The 17,727-nt window shown below is 37.7% G+C and overlaps 3 protein-coding genes across 5 annotated transcripts; 1 reads left to right on the top strand and 2 right to left on the bottom strand.

Moving 5' to 3' along the window:
- Positions 1 to 671: 671 nt before the first annotated feature.
- On the top strand, positions 672 to 3,251 carry LOC132178699 (uncharacterized). 2 transcript variants are annotated; one of them, XM_059591211.1, is made up of 2 exons: positions 672 to 1,036; positions 2,052 to 3,251. In XM_059591211.1, exons 1-2 carry the CDS (start codon positions 895 to 897, stop codon positions 3,044 to 3,046), a joined length of 1,137 nt encoding a protein of 378 aa, XP_059447194.1. In that variant the 5' UTR covers positions 672 to 894; the 3' UTR covers positions 3,047 to 3,251. The 2 variants fall into 2 exon arrangements, with proteins under 2 accessions (XP_059447194.1, XP_059447195.1); XM_059591212.1 differs by having other exon boundaries at positions 949 to 1,036; positions 2,068 to 3,251.
- A 2,963-nt stretch (positions 3,252 to 6,214) lies between these two features.
- Positions 6,215 to 10,286, bottom strand: LOC132177796 (F-box protein SKIP14). The gene is made up of 2 exons (XM_059590253.1): positions 8,543 to 10,286; positions 6,215 to 7,835 (listed from the first exon to the last, which is right to left on the bottom strand). The coding sequence occupies exons 1-2, from the start codon at positions 9,476 to 9,478 to the stop codon at positions 7,347 to 7,349; spliced, it is 1,425 nt and encodes a 474-aa protein (XP_059446236.1). The 5' UTR covers positions 9,479 to 10,286; the 3' UTR covers positions 6,215 to 7,346.
- A 1,156-nt stretch (positions 10,287 to 11,442) lies between these two features.
- LOC132178586 (uncharacterized) lies at positions 11,443 to 16,294 on the bottom strand. Of its 2 annotated transcripts, XM_059591034.1 has the most exons (6): positions 15,981 to 16,294; positions 15,739 to 15,875; positions 14,598 to 14,950; positions 13,284 to 13,380; positions 12,912 to 13,193; positions 11,443 to 12,790 (listed from the first exon to the last, which is right to left on the bottom strand). In XM_059591034.1, exons 1-6 carry the CDS (start codon positions 16,120 to 16,122, stop codon positions 11,783 to 11,785), a joined length of 2,019 nt encoding a protein of 672 aa, XP_059447017.1. In that variant the 5' UTR covers positions 16,123 to 16,294; the 3' UTR covers positions 11,443 to 11,782. The 2 variants fall into 2 exon arrangements, with proteins under 2 accessions (XP_059447017.1, XP_059447018.1); XM_059591035.1 differs by lacking the exon at positions 15,981 to 16,294 and having other exon boundaries at positions 14,598 to 14,933; positions 15,739 to 15,827.
- Positions 16,295 to 17,727: the final 1,433 nt, after the last annotated feature.

Raw genomic sequence — 17,727 nt, 5'->3', positions numbered from 1 at the left:
AAAAAAAAAGTTAATTTACAGGTTGATTATGAAAGCATCAGGAATTGGACATTGATTGGATATATATATATATATATATATATATATTACATGTCCGACCAAGAGGGAAAAGGAAAATTTGAACTAGTGCTTTATTAGGCGTGGTACCAGTCGATTGAGTTACGTCTTGAGAACCCTCTAATTGAATATTAGGCTAGCTAGTTATGCATTTCTCAATTATTTTTTGGTCCAGCAACACATACTTGAGTATTTTATCTTTGTGTACAAAAATGAGTCAAATAAATCCATCAAATGACAATTGAAAAATGAATCAAGAGGCTACACATGTTGAGTCAATTATATATTCACACAGATTTAGTCCACTATGTGAGAGGCCTGCTAAGATGAAAATAAAATCAAGTGAATGACACAGTAAAAAAAAAAAAAAAAAGTTTTTGGTTTGCCTAGAAACAAAAAAATAATATATGAGAATTTTTTTTTAGAATTTATGTTTAAAAGTAATATATATTTTAAATTATTTGTCATAATTCTGAAGGTCACATTCATAATTTCACAAGTAAAACAAATTTTACTGTCGTGGACTTGTGTGTGGTTGTGTTTTTCTACCGTTCTTGCAATTACCAAAACCAACAAAAAATGGCTTCCTAGGAACGACGGCGTTTTGCTTGAGTGTCGAAAACGCTGCGTCTCTGAAACTGAAATGAACCGATAGCCCACCTCCCTGTCTCTGAGTCGCATACTTGATCCTTGTCCTGAAGCAAAACCCTTATTACAGCATCACCTAGATACGCATTACGCGCTCAGCTGCGAAAACTTGAACTTTCGGCAACTTTGTACCTATCTTCTTCTTCTTCTTTCATGACTTTGGTCGTGATTGTAAGCAAACTTTAGTCGATGAGGTTCATTCAAGGCTCTTCCTCTCAAACTAGAGCTTCCCAATTTGGGGTTCACAATGGAGGACCCTTTTTCATTCTAAGACCGCCGTCTGCTTTTACATCCCCCAATTCTGTCTCCTTCAAGTCTAGGCCTCTGTCAGGTATTAAAGCAAACACCTTTCCTTCATTTTCTTCCTCTCGTATACTGAGTAATTAGGCTTGTTTGGGTGTCAAAGATTGGTTTTTGGCTTTGATGTTTCATTGGGTTTTCTTTATTATGGAATTATGATGCATTAGCATCTCGTTCACATGCATTAGTTGTTTTCTCAGTGACCAAATGAATGAAGTAATTGCTTTGTCTCCGCCTAGGATATTTTATTCCCTGGTTTATTTTCTTTTAAGTTAAATCATTTGCTTTTAACTTTACAGGATAAAGGATTATTTGCAAAACTTCCATTTGTTATTCTTTTCTTCTTTCACTATGTTTATCGCAACATTTGGTTGCTAAACAAGTTTAGGAAATGCCATTGTTTGAGTTAAATAGTTGATAAGTGTTTCAAGTTACATGATAAAATTCATGATTGAGAAACGGTTGGGTTAATTGAAATGAAATTATTAATCCAAGTGGCAACGTTTATTTGCATGGGCTGAGATTCAACTTCTGTTAGAGGCTCTTGCCTCTTGGGAATATGGTGTAGCATGTCTAATTCCATAAAAAGCTTAGATTCATATTTTCTGACAGTATCATGAACAGAATATTCGAGCAACTGCTTTCGTTGTTTTCGATTGTTCCCCTTACACAGAATGAATTGCATGATGGTGTTGTAGGAAAAAGGACAAATATTCAATCATTTTCTTTGACAAAGATTTTGGAAAAATCCTTGATTATCAAATATTATTCGATGAAACGTTGACCACTTAATCATGAAGAACAGAATGTGCTTTTCGTGGAGGGGAGAAATAAACAGTCTGTTGATTATATTGACGCCCTTTATTAGTAGTTTATCTGTAGCGTGGGATGCTATTTTGAGCCTTTAGTGTTTTGTATTTATTTCAGATGAATCTTTTTACAAACTGGTTTCTGTCTCTCTTTATGTTATACTCCTACAATATTACGCAGAGGAAAAATTTCCTCTCATACTTTTTGTGGTACTCTTCAACTGAATTTTCAAGCAGTATGTGGCATTTGTAGGATCCTTCCTCGAAATAAATTTGGTATCAACTGCATGATTACCTCAGCCATGAGCAATGCATGCATCACTAGATTCTGTGGCAATTGCCATGAAGCAGTTGCATTGTTGTTTTCAAGAAAAGAGCATGGAATTCAGAGAACGGTTTCAAGATTCACCTCAACAGTGATGTCTCCAACTGCTCCTCCCATTGTTCGTCCCCCCTCATCTTTAGTGCTGGCTGCGCACCTTACTCCATCTGATGCTCCCCAACGTTCAGATGAATGGTTTGCCCTTCGCAGGGATAAGCTAACAACGAGCACTTTCAGCACTGCCTTGGGCTTTTGGAAAGGAAACCGTCGATTTGAGCTCTGGAATGAGAAAGTTTTTGAATCAGAAACAGAAATATTGGGAGGTTCCAGAACTAGTGCCATGGAGTGGGGTGTGCTCAATGAAGCAGCTGCTATAGACCGCTACAGAAGCATCACGGGTCGTGAGGTGAGCTTATTAGGATTTGCAACCCATTCAGAGGAGCGATTTCACTGGATCGGTGCTTCCCCTGACGGTCTTCTTGGTTGCTTTCCGGATGGTGGGATCCTGGAAGTAAAGTGCCCTTATAACAAGGGGAAGCCTGAGACGGCTCTGCCCTGGTCAACCATGCCATTCTATTACATGCCTCAGGTGCAGGGTCAGATGGAGGTAATGGACAGAGAATGGGTTGACTTGTATTGCTGGACCCAAAACGGAAGCTCAATATTCCGTGTGAAAAGGGACCGTGGTTATTGGGAGTTGATACATGGGATTTTACGCGAGTTTTGGTGGGAAAATGTGATTCCTGCTAGGGAGGCTGTGTTACTTGGTATCAAAGAAGAGGCCATGTCATATAAGCCATCATCTACCCACAAACAGACAGGACTTGCCATTGTTAAGAGCCTAAAGTTAGCTGGTGAGGCAAAGCTGTTGTGTAAGGAGATTGCCGGTCACGTTGAATTTTACAGGTGATGAGCCCGAGTAAAAGGTTGAGCAACTGACTCCTATCTTTGTGCTCCTCATTTTTTATCCACAATCCATTGGTTATTCGTGTATTTCTTAATTGGCTCATTAGCTCTCCTTGTAAATTTACAAACCTTCTTGATGATATACTTTCCTATTTCATTATGTTGCAAACATATTGGAATTCATCCCTAATTTGCAGTGGTAGCTTTGGTGTACATGGTGTCAGCTGGGGGACGTGTTATTTGTTGGAGGAATTATATTAAGAGAGAGTGCTTACTCTTTGACGTGGCAGTGAAAATTATTATTAAATTTTGGGCGGGTTAATCTATATATGATCTACTGTCACATCAAAAAGTAAACACTTAGAAGTAGTATATTAATGAAATTCTAGATTTCATATCTTTGGTTTGCCTTCTAAATCAGTTAAAACGAAATGAAAAATTATCTTAAATTAGCTGGTCAATCCATGGCAGAGATGATTAGATAAATGTAAGGTTTGACATGGATATAGATATGGACTTTTATCATTGCCTTGACCAGTAGATACCCCGTCAAAAAGGGTTGATGAATGGCCATCGGTTGTTTACTGAAATAACCAACTATTAACCACACTCATGTGAAAGGATGTGATCACGTTAAGAATCAAAGTGGTCAAAGCAGGTTTGGTTAAAAGAAGCAAATGGTGATTTAAGACGATTTCCTAACGCCGTTCACCCAAAATAACCAACTTTGTTTCCAAATTTATGCCTCGTGCAAAATGGAGGACCAAAGCAGCATTATCTTAAAATAAGCAAATGACTGTTAAAACAAATTTCAAAAGCTGTCATAAAAAAGTTCTGGTTCAGGGAATGCAAGAGAGTTAGGAAAGGAAGGAGAGATGGATTCTGGACCTTCGTGGGCTGATCAATGGGATTACGACAACCCTGACCCCCCGCCGCCGGCATCAGAGGACAACAAGAAGAAGGGGAAGGATGGGCCCAAAGGGAGCAAGTTTGGGAAATCAATATTAAACTTCAAATGGATGAAAGATATCCGCAAGAAATCTCAGAAATAATCTCGACTGCTGTGGATCAAGAAGCCTCTTTGTTACACAAAACAGAATCCAATGTCATTCATTAGGCTTGATCTTGCTATTAAGCTTCCGGAGCCTCAGCTCCTCTATGATTCAATAATGGTTGTTTTTCACTTCTTTCTCTGTTAAGAATAATCTAATTCACTTTCTTAATTTCTTTGAATGTCTTCACCTTTTCAACCTTATCAGATCAGTTCCCACGTAGTTATATGTATAATGTTTTACAGTAAGCAGATCAGTTGTCTTCATTTTTCATCATTACTCAAACCATTTGCATTTTCTTTTCTCTCTGTTCATGCGCCATCTTGGTCTCAGTAGTTGGCACAAGCAACGTACGATTACACATGTTGTCATTACTGTAGCATGTTAAAACGAGTATGTCTTGACGTTTGAAAGTAACTTCCATGATGGGCTCAATGAACATGTAAAAAAACCCCTTCTCATCGGCTCTAGATTCGGATATTACCATTGCTTTCCTTATATTGACTTCCTTCGGGTGGTCTATGTTGTCCTATGCTTGGGGTGCAGATGGGTTTGGACCTCATGGGGTTCTTACACCTGTAATTAGAGTTTGTAATCCTCTTGACGTTTATGACTTTTTGTGTCATCTTTTTGCTTTTGAAATTACTTTATGCGATTCTTTGGAGAGGATCGGGCTAATTATTTGCCCCATTTCCTACTTTGTTTCAGTTAATTTTTGTGTTTGAGTCAATTGTATGGGAGCCCACTTCTTTTTGGTATTTTGATCACTTGTAACCCTTTTCCAATTTGATTTAAACAATATATATATTATTTTTGGATGACTTAAATTAACTTTTTTCTTCCTATCTTCATGGATGACCAATTTAGCTCAATCTCATCCAACAGACAGAAGCCACAACTCTGTTAAGTAGAGAATAGCCGGCTTAGAGGGAGAGGGACCTACTTTTCTTTAATGCCATACGGCTGTTTCCAATAATCTGAGATACAAAAACGTTTGATTCCTCCTTTTAGAGTAATTTCATATGGGTGGACTGTGATGTGTTTTTAGTCATTTTTATTTTTTATATTTTTAATTGTTAAAACACACATTATTGTGAAATAAATTTTAATAAATGAGCATGAAAAGTAAACAGAAGAAAGATTTGGGTCTTGACTTTCCTGTTGTTATGTTGTTTCTAAACTCTAAAGCTTTAAAAACCCATATTTGGTGTCAATATTTAACCCATATTTTTCTTTTATTTTTTGTATAAATTAATCATTAAATTTGTGAACTTATGTGGATTCCGCAAAATCTTTGACGGATCACACAAATTTAATAGATCAGAATATGAGAAAATATGGGTCAAATATTTACACCAAATATTTCTCTAAAACAATTTCCAATATTTGTAGAACCTGCACAAAACTTACTTTGCTGGCTTGCAAACAATTGAGTAGTCTGTTGACGTTGATGCATATATTAAACTACATTTTGAATCGGGCAAAAAAAAAAAAAAACTACATTTTGAATTTTTGGTCATAGTCAACGAGAAAACTAAGTGCTTTATGTTGTTACAAATAATATAATAAATACTATATTTTTTTTCTAATTTAATAGATATTATCTACTTTTCTTTCTAATTTACTAATTACTATCTTCTTCTCTTTTTTTTTTTTTTTTCTTCTATAAATACGATCTTAATGCTGCTCGTAAAGTACTGAGCAGGATAAGAAGGTGAGCACTATGATCTAAAATTTGTAGGGATTTATGCTTATAAAATTTATTTTAAATAATATTTTTGACATTTTCAATGTTTCATATAATCAAATATCGTAGCCAAATTAAAAAAAGAACACATTTTTTTAGTTGACTAAAAAATCTTCGTTAATTTTCGTAAAATAATATTTCTTTTTTAAAACCATGAGTTTGAATACTTCTCTTTCTCAAATCACCATATATAAGGGGGAGGCCATGACAGAGTTGATTTGGCAAAATAAATTGTAAGAATTGAAGTACAGGGTCATAAAACAGTCACAGAATAGGAGACAACAGATTCATGCTTTAAACTTGGCTGGATAATTGATACTTGTGCTGCCATTCCGTGTCTTCTCTGATCGAGTCGCAAGCTAAGTTTTCACCATCAAAGCATACTAGACAAATTTATTTCTTAAAATCATACTGTCAAGCAAGTGCAGACGACTTCTGCTTGCTGCATACCAAAAGCACTGAACAATAGCACTTTTTGGCAGATAGGGTTTTGAAATTCATAACTGAGAGAAACAAGATTCTACTCCAAAGGAAGAAACAAAGAACAATGCCCATTTGTAATGGAAAATAACAATCAATAACCATGGAAGGTAAAAACTAATTGTCACCACCTCCAACACGAACAGAAAGGGGAGCCAGGAGCCAGAAAAATAATAACGGATGAGACTGGCGATATATTAGGGCTCAAAACGCACAGTTCTCATAACTCCCCAGCTCAAGGAGAGGATATATCCTGAAAAACAATGGGGGCTCCATTCACCTGATAGTAGCCAGCATCACATAAATGCTGAAGAGCAGAAAGAATAATCATTTATGGTCGTTAGATGCCAGAGACCAAGGTACAACCCACTTCAAGGTATCAAGTACATGATTTACTTTCCTTCAGCAGTGCGGCATCCAAGTTCTGTGGAATGATACCCAATACCATAGAACACACCAGACAAGTCGCCCTTCCACTTTGTTATCTACAACATAGCACTCCCTGCACAGACGATGCTGAATAATCAAATACCACTTCTATGACACTTCCGAATATCCACGAGTAAATTGATGCACTCATCAGATTTATTCAGCAGAATCACCTAATAACATAAGATACATAATCTTTGACAGTGTATGTGGGTGGAGACTTTCTTCAGAATATTCTTCCAATCTTCCAATTCCTAATTTACGTTTTCTTTTTATTTATTTATTTCTTCTTTTCCCTCACTTTCATCGACAGACCTAAACCCCCAACTCAGATGATACCAAACGCATCACACCCAAGTACAACCGCACCCATAGGCTGAAATAGTTGACTCGGAAGGCCATAGTTAGAGAAAGAAATGGAACCATACTCTTCTAAGCTGCCTTACATTTCTTGGTAGCTGTCCAGATAACCCATCTTGCTACATATCTCATCCATAGTGTGAAACCAGCAGACATATGCAGGGGTCAGTCTCTAGCCATGAAGACAGAAGCTATAACTCTGTTCATGGAGACCAGCAGTTAAGAGGTACCAACTATCATGCTGCCTCTCTTAACACTTCCAGTGGCTGTTTCCCACATTCGGAGCAAAGCAACTCCAAACAAAACGTTTCCTCATATTCACTGTCATTAATGCAACAGCCACACTGAGAACACCGTGCTATGCAAAGTGTGCATGCCCTGCATACCTGAGTTGCATGTTCTTTCCCTTGACAACCCTCAGCTGGGCAATCATAAACAAGCCTCAGATTCTGGCATCTTGGGCACGTTTCAAGATCAATAGCACGATCATCATCATAGGATAGATAAACATTTCCTCTGTTATAGAAATGCGGCTTGTAGGCGTTCTGCTGTATCTGGCTATCCATGCCTAACAAAAACTTCAACTCTTCAAAATGCTTCTGTGTCACACCATAAAGCCCACCAATTCGCAAATGCTTCACTCCTGGAGTACCCACAGACTTGAAAGCCTTCAAGCAACTCACAATTCCTTCAATACTGAGTCTTGTACATCCAGGCACACTCAACTGCATAGAGAAAGAGCAAGTTTAGCAATGTATCAATTTAACGCTACAAAACAAATTATATGCTCAAACAGACAATTCATGCAGTAAAACACAACGTCAAAACTCACACACACACACAAAAAGAAGAGTCCACATAGCAACAAAAGTAAGTATCTACAGTTAAGCCTAGTGCCACCAATAACCAGCTTACCCATCCCCGCATCATGAACCTAAATTTTTTATTTTTTAATTTCTTTCAGTCCTCAGGTTCACTCTATATGCACACATCATTGAATGCATAGCATAGAGTAACACACCTTTTCTTAAGCCACCTTTCAAGACAAATTCTGAGAGCACCTCTTAATACGATAACTATGCAGTTATCATTATATCTAGAACCGTTGCAAAATGCACGTCCAGAAGCTAATCAACTCTAAGAACAGAACAAGCAAAATTTGAAGGGAAGGCAGTGCATAGAAGTATACTATATGACAAGTCAGACTATTTTTATCACTGTCATTGGTGAACTTTTTAATACAAAGGTCACAGAATTCAATTTGAATTTTTAAAGAAAATGGACCTAGAATTCTGTTAAGAGAGTTTTCAATGGAAGGATATAGGCTTCCAAAATGAAATAGAGACAAAAAAATCATCCCAATCATATAGACACACGTGGACAAAGACATTAACAAAGACATGAATGCATTGATCAAATGAGTCACACTAACCTTGGTAAGCCTTGGGTTACTTTCAAGCACGCGTTTCAGACCATCATCAGTGATCCTTGTGCACTCCACCAGGCTCAAGCACTGGAGACTACCTTGAGCTCTATTAGTTAATTGCAAAAGAATATCATCAGTGATCTTCTCATTCAAAGGTTGATCAATGCATATACTCCTCCACAAAAGGGGGTCACCTCGAACTGTAGAACGCAGAGATCTGCACACGGTTTCAACAACAAGGAGATCCTGCCAACCCAGATAATTAAGGGCTAAATTGAAAGCTGCATGAGGAGCTCCTATATCTCCATCAGAACAAATCCCATTACCCTCCCAACAATCTTCACTTCGCTGGCCAGCAACTCCCAAAGTTTCATTTCCCAAACCTAGAATGTCATCCATATTACAATCTGATCCAAAACGACCATGGCAAGAAGCATCACGTACTTCCTTCATCCGTGAACACCCACCAAGTCCACTTGCCACATTGGACTTATTATCAACCTCCATAGTACCAGAGAAACCTTGGAATCTCATAGCATTGTTCCAAATAAAATTCAACCCGGCAAATAGCTGATAGCTCCCATCGCTTGTCCCAACCTCATCCCCACCATACCCACCATAATCAACCTCCAAATCCTCAAGCCAACCCGTGATTGCTGTAAAAGTGGTACTTATATCCATACCAAAGGGATCTGAAGGCAAAAGATCAAGAACGTCATTTGATACCGATTCCTGGGAGCCACTCCGATCACATCTGTCCCTCCCATAATCAAATCGATCATCGACTTCCAGGTTCGAAAGCCAAGCCTTGCCAAAGCCATCTCCATTCTTCTCCGGGAGGCCCTCCACGAGATAACCATTAGCAATCCTAATGGGCGAAACCAAATTGTCCTCGGCCAGATGTGCAGGAAAGATTGGTCGATGCGAAAAGTTCAAGGCCATTGTATATATAAACCCTACCCCAATCTCTCTTTACAGAATATATGACCAAACCCTAGATTTCTTTTTGAGTCTTTTTTCCGAGAAATACAAGGTTTAAAAAGAAAAAGTAAATGGAAAACCAAAGAAAAGGGAAAGAGGTAAAGTTTTCCAGAAGATCTAACAAGAAAAACCCTCGATTTCGGATGGCAAACTAAAACGACGCACCAAAAATTTCACAGAGTTTCTTGCGACGAACCTGAAATTAGCTAGAATGGAATAAAAACGATGCCTTAAACGAATATATCTACAAGATAAGAATCAATCAAATTTCTTTTCTTTTTCTTTTTCTTTTTTTTTTTCTTTTTTACCCCTCCGCTAACATGATCAAAACTAGGGTTTGCAAATTTTTGCACAAAAAAAAAAACGAAAAAACGAGAACACTATTCGGATCGAATAAAGGGATAAGCAGTGGAGCAAAAAACAAAGATAGAACCTGAATCGGCGATGACCAAATCGAATCTAATCGACAATGATTAACACGACGATGGAGGGAAAAAAACCCTAATTTATTTGCCCACACAAGAAACGCAATCGACGGCAAGAGCGGAGTCTCTTGGTATCGAATCCTCGCAGAAGAAAAAGCTTCTTTGTTGAATCTAAGAAATTTGGGGCTTTTAGGGTTTCTGTCTGGTCGGAATTCGATCCGAAGAGCGGCTAGCCCGTCGATCGAGTTCTCAGAGAAGAGCAATAGCGATAGAGAGAGAGAGAGAGAGAATAGTAAAGGGCAAAAAGAGAAATAAAGAAATAGGGAAATTAGAGAGAATGAGAAAAAGTGACAGGCAACGGTGAATTGTTCAATTTAGGGGATAGGAAAGGACACGTGTCGGGTGCAAACACGGGGTTACTCGTTCTTCGCAGTGAGATGTGGCGGGAGACGGAGTTGTTTTTCGTGTGTTGCGCGCCTTTCGGTCTTGGGAGTATTGCTTTGATGCTTTTGGTTTTTTTGAGATTCGTGTGTTTGTGTCCGTTCGATCTTGATCAGATGGGCTGGATTATCGTAGTAATGTGGGGTTTAGGTTTTCGTGTTGAATTGGGTTTTAGGATTGCTGTGATTGTGTCAATTGTCAAAGACTCAAAAGGGTCAAAGATGTGTATAGGCTTATTAGGCTGTGTGAAGCGTCTGGAGTTGGTATGTCTAATCCGGACCTCACCCAACCCGTGTGGCGTGGTAGATTTGATTGGATTTTAACAGAAAAAGATCCGACCCGCTTTATCTCTCTCTCTCTCTCTCTCTAATAATTGTTACTTGATTTAGTTGTTGGTATATCCATTCGGTTTAACTGTTTCAAATTGTTAGGGAATGACAATACTATTTATAATCAAGTGTCGGGTAAAATTACGGTTTCGTCTTTAAAGTCATATGTTTTTATAAATACACGTTTCTAATTTGAAATCGTTAATTTGTTTATAAAATAAGTCTAGCCTGTGAAATTACATTACCAGATGCCGGGTTTAAGTACCTACAAAAAAATGAAGTTCAAGAATAGCCGTACCAAACTATTTCATTCCTTCACCGGTTTGGTTGGCCATTACAATTTCTTTTTTAAGAGAAAAAAAAAAATGTGCATCGTCTCGAGGATGTAAAGAAGCCATGAAATTGGAAATTTGTAATGCAGATATTAGTAAACCTAACATAACATATCATATCTACTTGCTCTTTGCCTCATTTGAATAAAAAAAACATAACATATCTATTACGGCAAGGAATAGTTGGTTCCTTTCTTACACTAGTTTATGCCCCAAGGAACCCTATTTAGCTTGAAGTTCCGGGAGACAATCTCCAAATCCCAAAGCATCTCTCAAGGGAACCCTTGAAGACAAGGCATCTGAAGCTTTGGTCAAAGGTAAACAAATTTAGGCTCGAACACAGATTCTGCATTGTGAATGCCGCAGAAGCCAAGTTAAAACGACGGGTACATACTACAAAGGTGCAAATCTGAGCTCCATTACACTTGGCTCCTCTATCGTCTCTGGCTAGTACGAAAGTTTCCTTGAGCTTGGCCTCAGGTTCTCATATACTTTTTAAGCTTGGACATAGTATACAAAATAACAAGTAGAAACAGCATAATAAAAAGGCATCACGACAAGGTCAGTAAGTTCAGGGTGTTTTCTGATTCTTCTAAATCCAAATCCAAACAGCACAGAGGCCAAAGATAAATTACTTAAATCTAGGCTTAATCCCTAGAGATGAAAAGACAAAGAAAAAATCTTTGAAAATCTGCAACAACTCAAAATTTTCAACCAAAAATTATGGATCCTTTCTAGTTAATTCCTAGACTTCTTTCTTGACGACTTGGATGAAGGCTTGGGTTGCTCTGCAACTGCATTTTGTGAGGCTCCTTTGGAGGTACTTACTTGGTTTGGTTTTGAATTTGAAGCGTTGGAACTGGCACCAGAAGCACTTGATTCATGTTTTTCTCTAACAACAGCACCCTGAGATCCTCTCACCTGAGCTGCTCTCTTATCCTTCCTCTTCGGTCTGTAACTCGACCTCTCTTTCTTGGGGAGCCACCTTTCTGGATCTGGTGGAGGACCTGGGTTAGCTGGGTCAAACCCTTTAGGGTACCTTGGCTTCCTCTTTCTCTTCTTCTTTCCTTTTGCTTTACTCTTCCCCTCCTCGTAGGTCTCAGTGACCCCAACACCGGAAGCACCCTCGACATGCTTCGCTCCAGAAGTCCTCTCCAAACTATCCACATCAACCCCCTTCAAACCTGTTAACGGCTTCAGCTGCTTCTCATACAATTCTGCCTTGTTAACATCCACACGAGCAACCGTAGTTACCAGCCCAACCAATGCTTCTATATTTCCCTGGCTTTTCACAAGCTCCTCATATAAACGGGCAGCATCCTCTTCAAGGCCATGCCTGAGCTTGAAGGAAGCAGCCTCTTGCATTATGACATTAAGCTTATTGTCCTCAGCCATGGCATTTGACCACCATTTGATTGCAGAGTCAAGCACAGCAGCTGCACCGTCAATATCTCCAGCACGCTCCTTAAGAGACACAATGGTTGCAACAGTGGCAGGCATGTGCTGGATATCAGGTATCTTAACCAGGGACTCAGCCGCAATATGGGGATGGCCGGCAGCAGCAGCAACCTGTGCCCTTGCTAGGAGAACAACCTTAAATTTATCAGGGAACTTTTCCGCAAACTGTGCCAGAACTTCTTCTGCTCTCCCAGCCTTGTTCTCTCTCACCAAAATAGCAGCTTGAAGCAGTACGGGCATCACACTGTCAACAAACATGTCAGGCAGTGCAGCAACAAGTTCTCGAGCCTGTAAAAATTTAACAAAAAACAGAGTTCATCAAGGAAATTAGCAGCACCCAGAGTTCGTCACTTTGGTACAGAACCAAAGGTAAGTATTCTTAGTTAACTATAAGGAGAGAATTCAAGACCTGATCCAGCCTATTTGCGTGGAGAAGTAAAAGAACCCGATTTGTATATATTGCTTCCCTCTGTTTAGGTGAAAGCTTCAAGTCAATTCCACGAGCAAGCTGAAAGTTCTGTGAATCTTTCTCTTTCAGCCGGTCAAGTTTCCTTAGACTATCAGAAACCTCTTTTGCACCTTTCAACGCAATAAGGTTGTTCACTGCCACTGCTACGGATGATTCGTCTGCCAGATCTCGATTAATAATATCTCTGTAAGCTTCAATGGCCTCTTGTGTGTGCCCAAGGAGCTGATGAATAAAGCTAATTTGCATCAATTGCTGCCTTCGCTATCAAAAGAAGAAAGGATCCAAGCTTTTACATAAATGTAATAATCTCACCTGCTGAACATAGGCCAACTGGACGGCTATAGGAGCCAATTCAATCTCTATTTCATCATCAGGCAAGTTCTCGTCCAATAGTGTTTCCTGACCAATTCTGATAGCAACAAGCACATTAGCGTCCATTATATCATCACTGTTCTACAGAAGTTTTTCCCCTTTTCCAATTTCACGTATGTGCACATAGTTCAGTGAATATCAATTCATTCCACACTTCAATATTTGTTTCCTTCAAATTCAGAGGAAACAAAAAGACAAAAAAAGAAAAGAAAAAAGAAAGTGCATATAAAACTATCAGCGTTGATCCCTCCATCATCACTTCCTTCACAACATTTAAGATTAAAAGTGATGATGTTACAATGCAGGATATGATTTCCAGACTCCAAACATAACTTATTCAAACTGAATGTAAACTCCTCCCGAATCAGAGTTATTTCCTTATGAATGTCAACTTCCCAAAGTACTATTTGTAGTTACAACCAAAAGTAAAAGAGAAAATAGTTAAAACTACATGCTGCAAATGGCAAAGAAAGAACTTTTCATAAGTTAAGGAGCAACCATGATTCAAAAACAGAATACCAGGTTCTAAGAAGAAGCATTATAGAATCCTAGAATGTTAAATATCATTATACATTATAAGGAACTGCAATATACAACATCAAGTAGAAGCTTCTTTGCATTGAAGATTACAGATGGCTCCTAGTCCGAACCCTTAACTTCCTTCTACAAGCAGGAATCTCTCTCTTTCAATGTGGTCTGTCTTGCCACAAAAAATGAAAAAAGAAAAAAGAAAAAAGAAAGGGGACTTCTATGTACTTGGGTCATATACAAGAGGAAAAGCCAAAACAATGATCCAAATAGACCAAATCGGATCTCAAAAACTCAGTTCAGGTGTGAGGTGTGGAAAACTTTAATGTACTGTCACAACACAGAGTAGCGGGTTTGCAATGCACAATATAATCACACAACAAAATAGAGAAGACCAATGAATTGAACACTTAAAGAACAAAACTGAGTTCCCTTATTAGTCAAAATAATTTTAAGAGCAAATGGTTTGCTTGACTAGATGCTGCTTAACAAAGTTTCTGTCCTTCAAATCTATAAGCTCTGCATGTATATGGTCTTATAAGATTTCTCTAAAGGTACTGTTTACAACATACTAACAGTCACATTCAAGAAAGCTGCAGATATAACAACTTAAGCTTGAAAAATAATGCAGTAAAGAGAGTACTAAGCATCAAAAAATAACACAAAAGTTATTTTTAAAATTATGATACTATTCAATAAAGTTAAAAAAGCAAAATAGTACATTACCTTCGGGCTGACAGCAATAGTTGTTCTGCATCTGTGTACTTGTTACTTTCAATTAAAGAACAAGCAGTGTTGAATGCCAACTCAAAACTGCTAGTTGCTTTGACCCTAAGTGTATCCATCATTCTTTGCACTTCAGAAGCCCTCCCAGAGGCGACCAAACTAGCAACAGAGTTTATTTCTAATGATTCAATCTTGGATTTTTGAAGCTTGTGATAAATATCCATGCAAGCGTCCATTTTTCCCAGACGATACAGAATCTGAGACTCTAACAACATGGCTGTAGAATTCCCCTCTAGGCTTTTCAAGGACTCCAAAGCTTCATCTAGTTTGTTTTGTCTGTATAAGCAGTATGCCTATTTAGAGATAGCAAAAGCAAAATAAGAACATCATTGAGGCATTATATGAATGCTCTTGGAGCATTATATACAACCAAATGTAAGCTTGAAAACCTCAGATATATTTGTGGAAAAAAATCCTTAATGAAGTAATATGTAATGATCCACATGGCCGTTTTCATTTGATTGAGCTCATACAAGGACCACAGACTAAAATACAAGAAATTGGGTGTTCCATCTGATATTCTTTAAACAACTACGACCGCAATGAATTGAGAGTGGTAACCGATTCAACTAGTGTGAAAAGTTAACACATGAACAGGGAAAAGGAAAAAAAATGGATTTCACATTAACATAGAGAGAGAGAACACCAAAACCCAAGGGTACTTCACGTCACCTACCAATCACCAGTCTTCCCAAGTGTGTGGTTATTTTCCCCGTCAATTTTCTGACCCGACAAATTATAGGATTTTTATAAAATGAGAGAGAAATAAGTTTCCAAAAAAAATAAAAACCAATCATATATAGCATGCGCACACGCATTCAATATGACAATATTGGTAAAACAAAGACTTCAAACTTTACTTTCCTACGGAAATAATCAGCTTCTACGTTCTTATTTGATTTTATTGTCTGCTTTTTTCCAGGCTAGTGTCATTATCATTCAAGGCAGTGTCTAGTGATATAAAATCTCTCCGTTTTCTTCAGAATTCACCAATTTAAGGTTCATCGAAATTTATTTACTGCAATGCATTTGGCTTCAAGAAACAGAGGACAACAGATTAAAAAGAGATAATTGCATATACCTTGAAGAAACTGAAATCAATCGGAACCTTCTGGGAGGACTGAATCGTCGAGATAGCGTCCTCGATCCTATCGGCCTTGATCAACGCTACAACCTTACACCGAATCGCGTCCTCATCACCAGGTACGACACAGAGAACTGAAAAGGATTAAAGCAAAATACATATAGAAATCACACATTAACACTAAATAAATAAATTGACGAATTCGGAGAAGGAGACGAGCGTGAAAGTGAGAAATGGACCTTGATCTGCAACTTTGGCAGCTTGTTCGAAATCGGATCGCTGGATGTGCTTGCTAAGGGAAGCGAATAGATCTTCGATAGGAGGGGGAGGCTGCGACGGCGAATGAGAGGGTTTCCCTTTGTCCTTGGGCTTCGGAGCCATGGATTTTCCAGCACGTGTGAGCTTTGGCAATGATTTTCTCGCTTACCAAACAGAGGAGAGAAAAAAAATAAAAACAAAGGGAGATAATTGAACCGAGACGAGGCTCAAGTGGAGATAGCTGAGGTTACGGCTACTCCCCTCCCGACCTTACTTCTCCCCTGTTTCCCCTTCTTTCGAATTCGGGTTTGGTAAGAACCGACTGACCTGCATTGCTGTCATCCTGGCCCATCCTTTGGCGAGGTTGTATAGTATGTACTAGTGCAGGCCCGAGGACTAAGACTTTTGAGGCCTTTTGGGCTATGTTTGCCAAATAAGTGGACTGGAAATAGGACCCAAATACTCAAAACACCAAAGAAAATCTCACACTATTCCTCTCAAAATTAACACAAACTGTTTACTTTTTATATCACATTAATCACTTTTTATTACTATTTAAATAAAAAAATAATTACAAAACATTTTTTTTTTCACTTTTTCCATACAAAAATTTTTACTTTTTTTTTTTCCTCACATCAATCAAATCTGTTACAGTTTCAGTCCACTTTATTTATCAAGTCCTTTGCCAAACGTATCCCAAGGGTATAAATGAGAAATGGACCATAAATAACTAAGAAAAGGGGTTTTTTTTTTTTTTGTAAGGAACTAAGAAAAGTGTTTTCATTTGCTCTCCATGATATAGTGAAATTTTTAGTAATTTGAACAATATATGTCAAATAGTTTATATGTGACTTATTTGTTAGAATAAGTGGTTAACCAACTCAAAATTTAATGAATTAAATAGATAAGTTTTATTTCAGCTCTCTCACAATGTGTTATACAAATTAATAATAATTTAAACAGCAAATTACTAACAATTATAATATTAATATAGTCTTGACTGTTATATAAAAAAGTTGGGTGCCAACATATTGAAATTTGTTGGCAGCTCAAACCGAAAATGAAAAAGGGCTCCATCAACCCTTTACTTACTTCAACGAAACTAACAAAAGGTTTAGTAAATGTTCCATATTATTGGTTATCTTAAAATGGGAGTAAAATGAGTTGCATCAAACTCAACAATTTGAATAAACTCACTAAATGTAAGAATAAAGCTCTTTTTTAATCTTTAACATTCTATCTCATTTCAATAAAGAATAAAAAAAATATATAGATAAAATAGTGAAAATGAATAGATAATAACAGAGTCAAATGCATATGTTTTGAAAATGTTGGTAGCTAAAAATGGAAAACACAATTTTTTATACCTAAAATGGAAAGTAAATTTGCAGAGTAAGATGCAAATGCTCACACTTGTGGCTATGGGTGGTAATTCGTGTTGGCATTCGGGTTCAGGTCATGTCAATGCATGAGTATAAGACTATATAAATAAAACATAATCAAATTCATTCAATTAAACGGGTAAAACATTTCAACTTTAATTCTTTAATTTCATACAGAGTTTGTATTAATTCGTGAGTCGTGTAAAAAAATTATCAGTCCTAAATGTCAAGTGTCGAGTTTGGACTGTGTCGATGCATATGTATAAGATTATATAAGTCAACTATAGTTTGACCCATTTAACAAAACAAATTAAACCCCCATAACTTACTTATTTTGAATTAAGTT

Source organism: Corylus avellana, chromosome ca4, assembly GCF_901000735.1.
Source record: "Corylus avellana chromosome ca4, CavTom2PMs-1.0".
NCBI classification, from domain to species: Eukaryota; Viridiplantae; Streptophyta; class Magnoliopsida; order Fagales; family Betulaceae; genus Corylus; species Corylus avellana.
The sequence above is the reverse complement of the archived record's forward strand: the minus strand, read 5'-3'. Positions and strand labels throughout refer to the sequence as shown.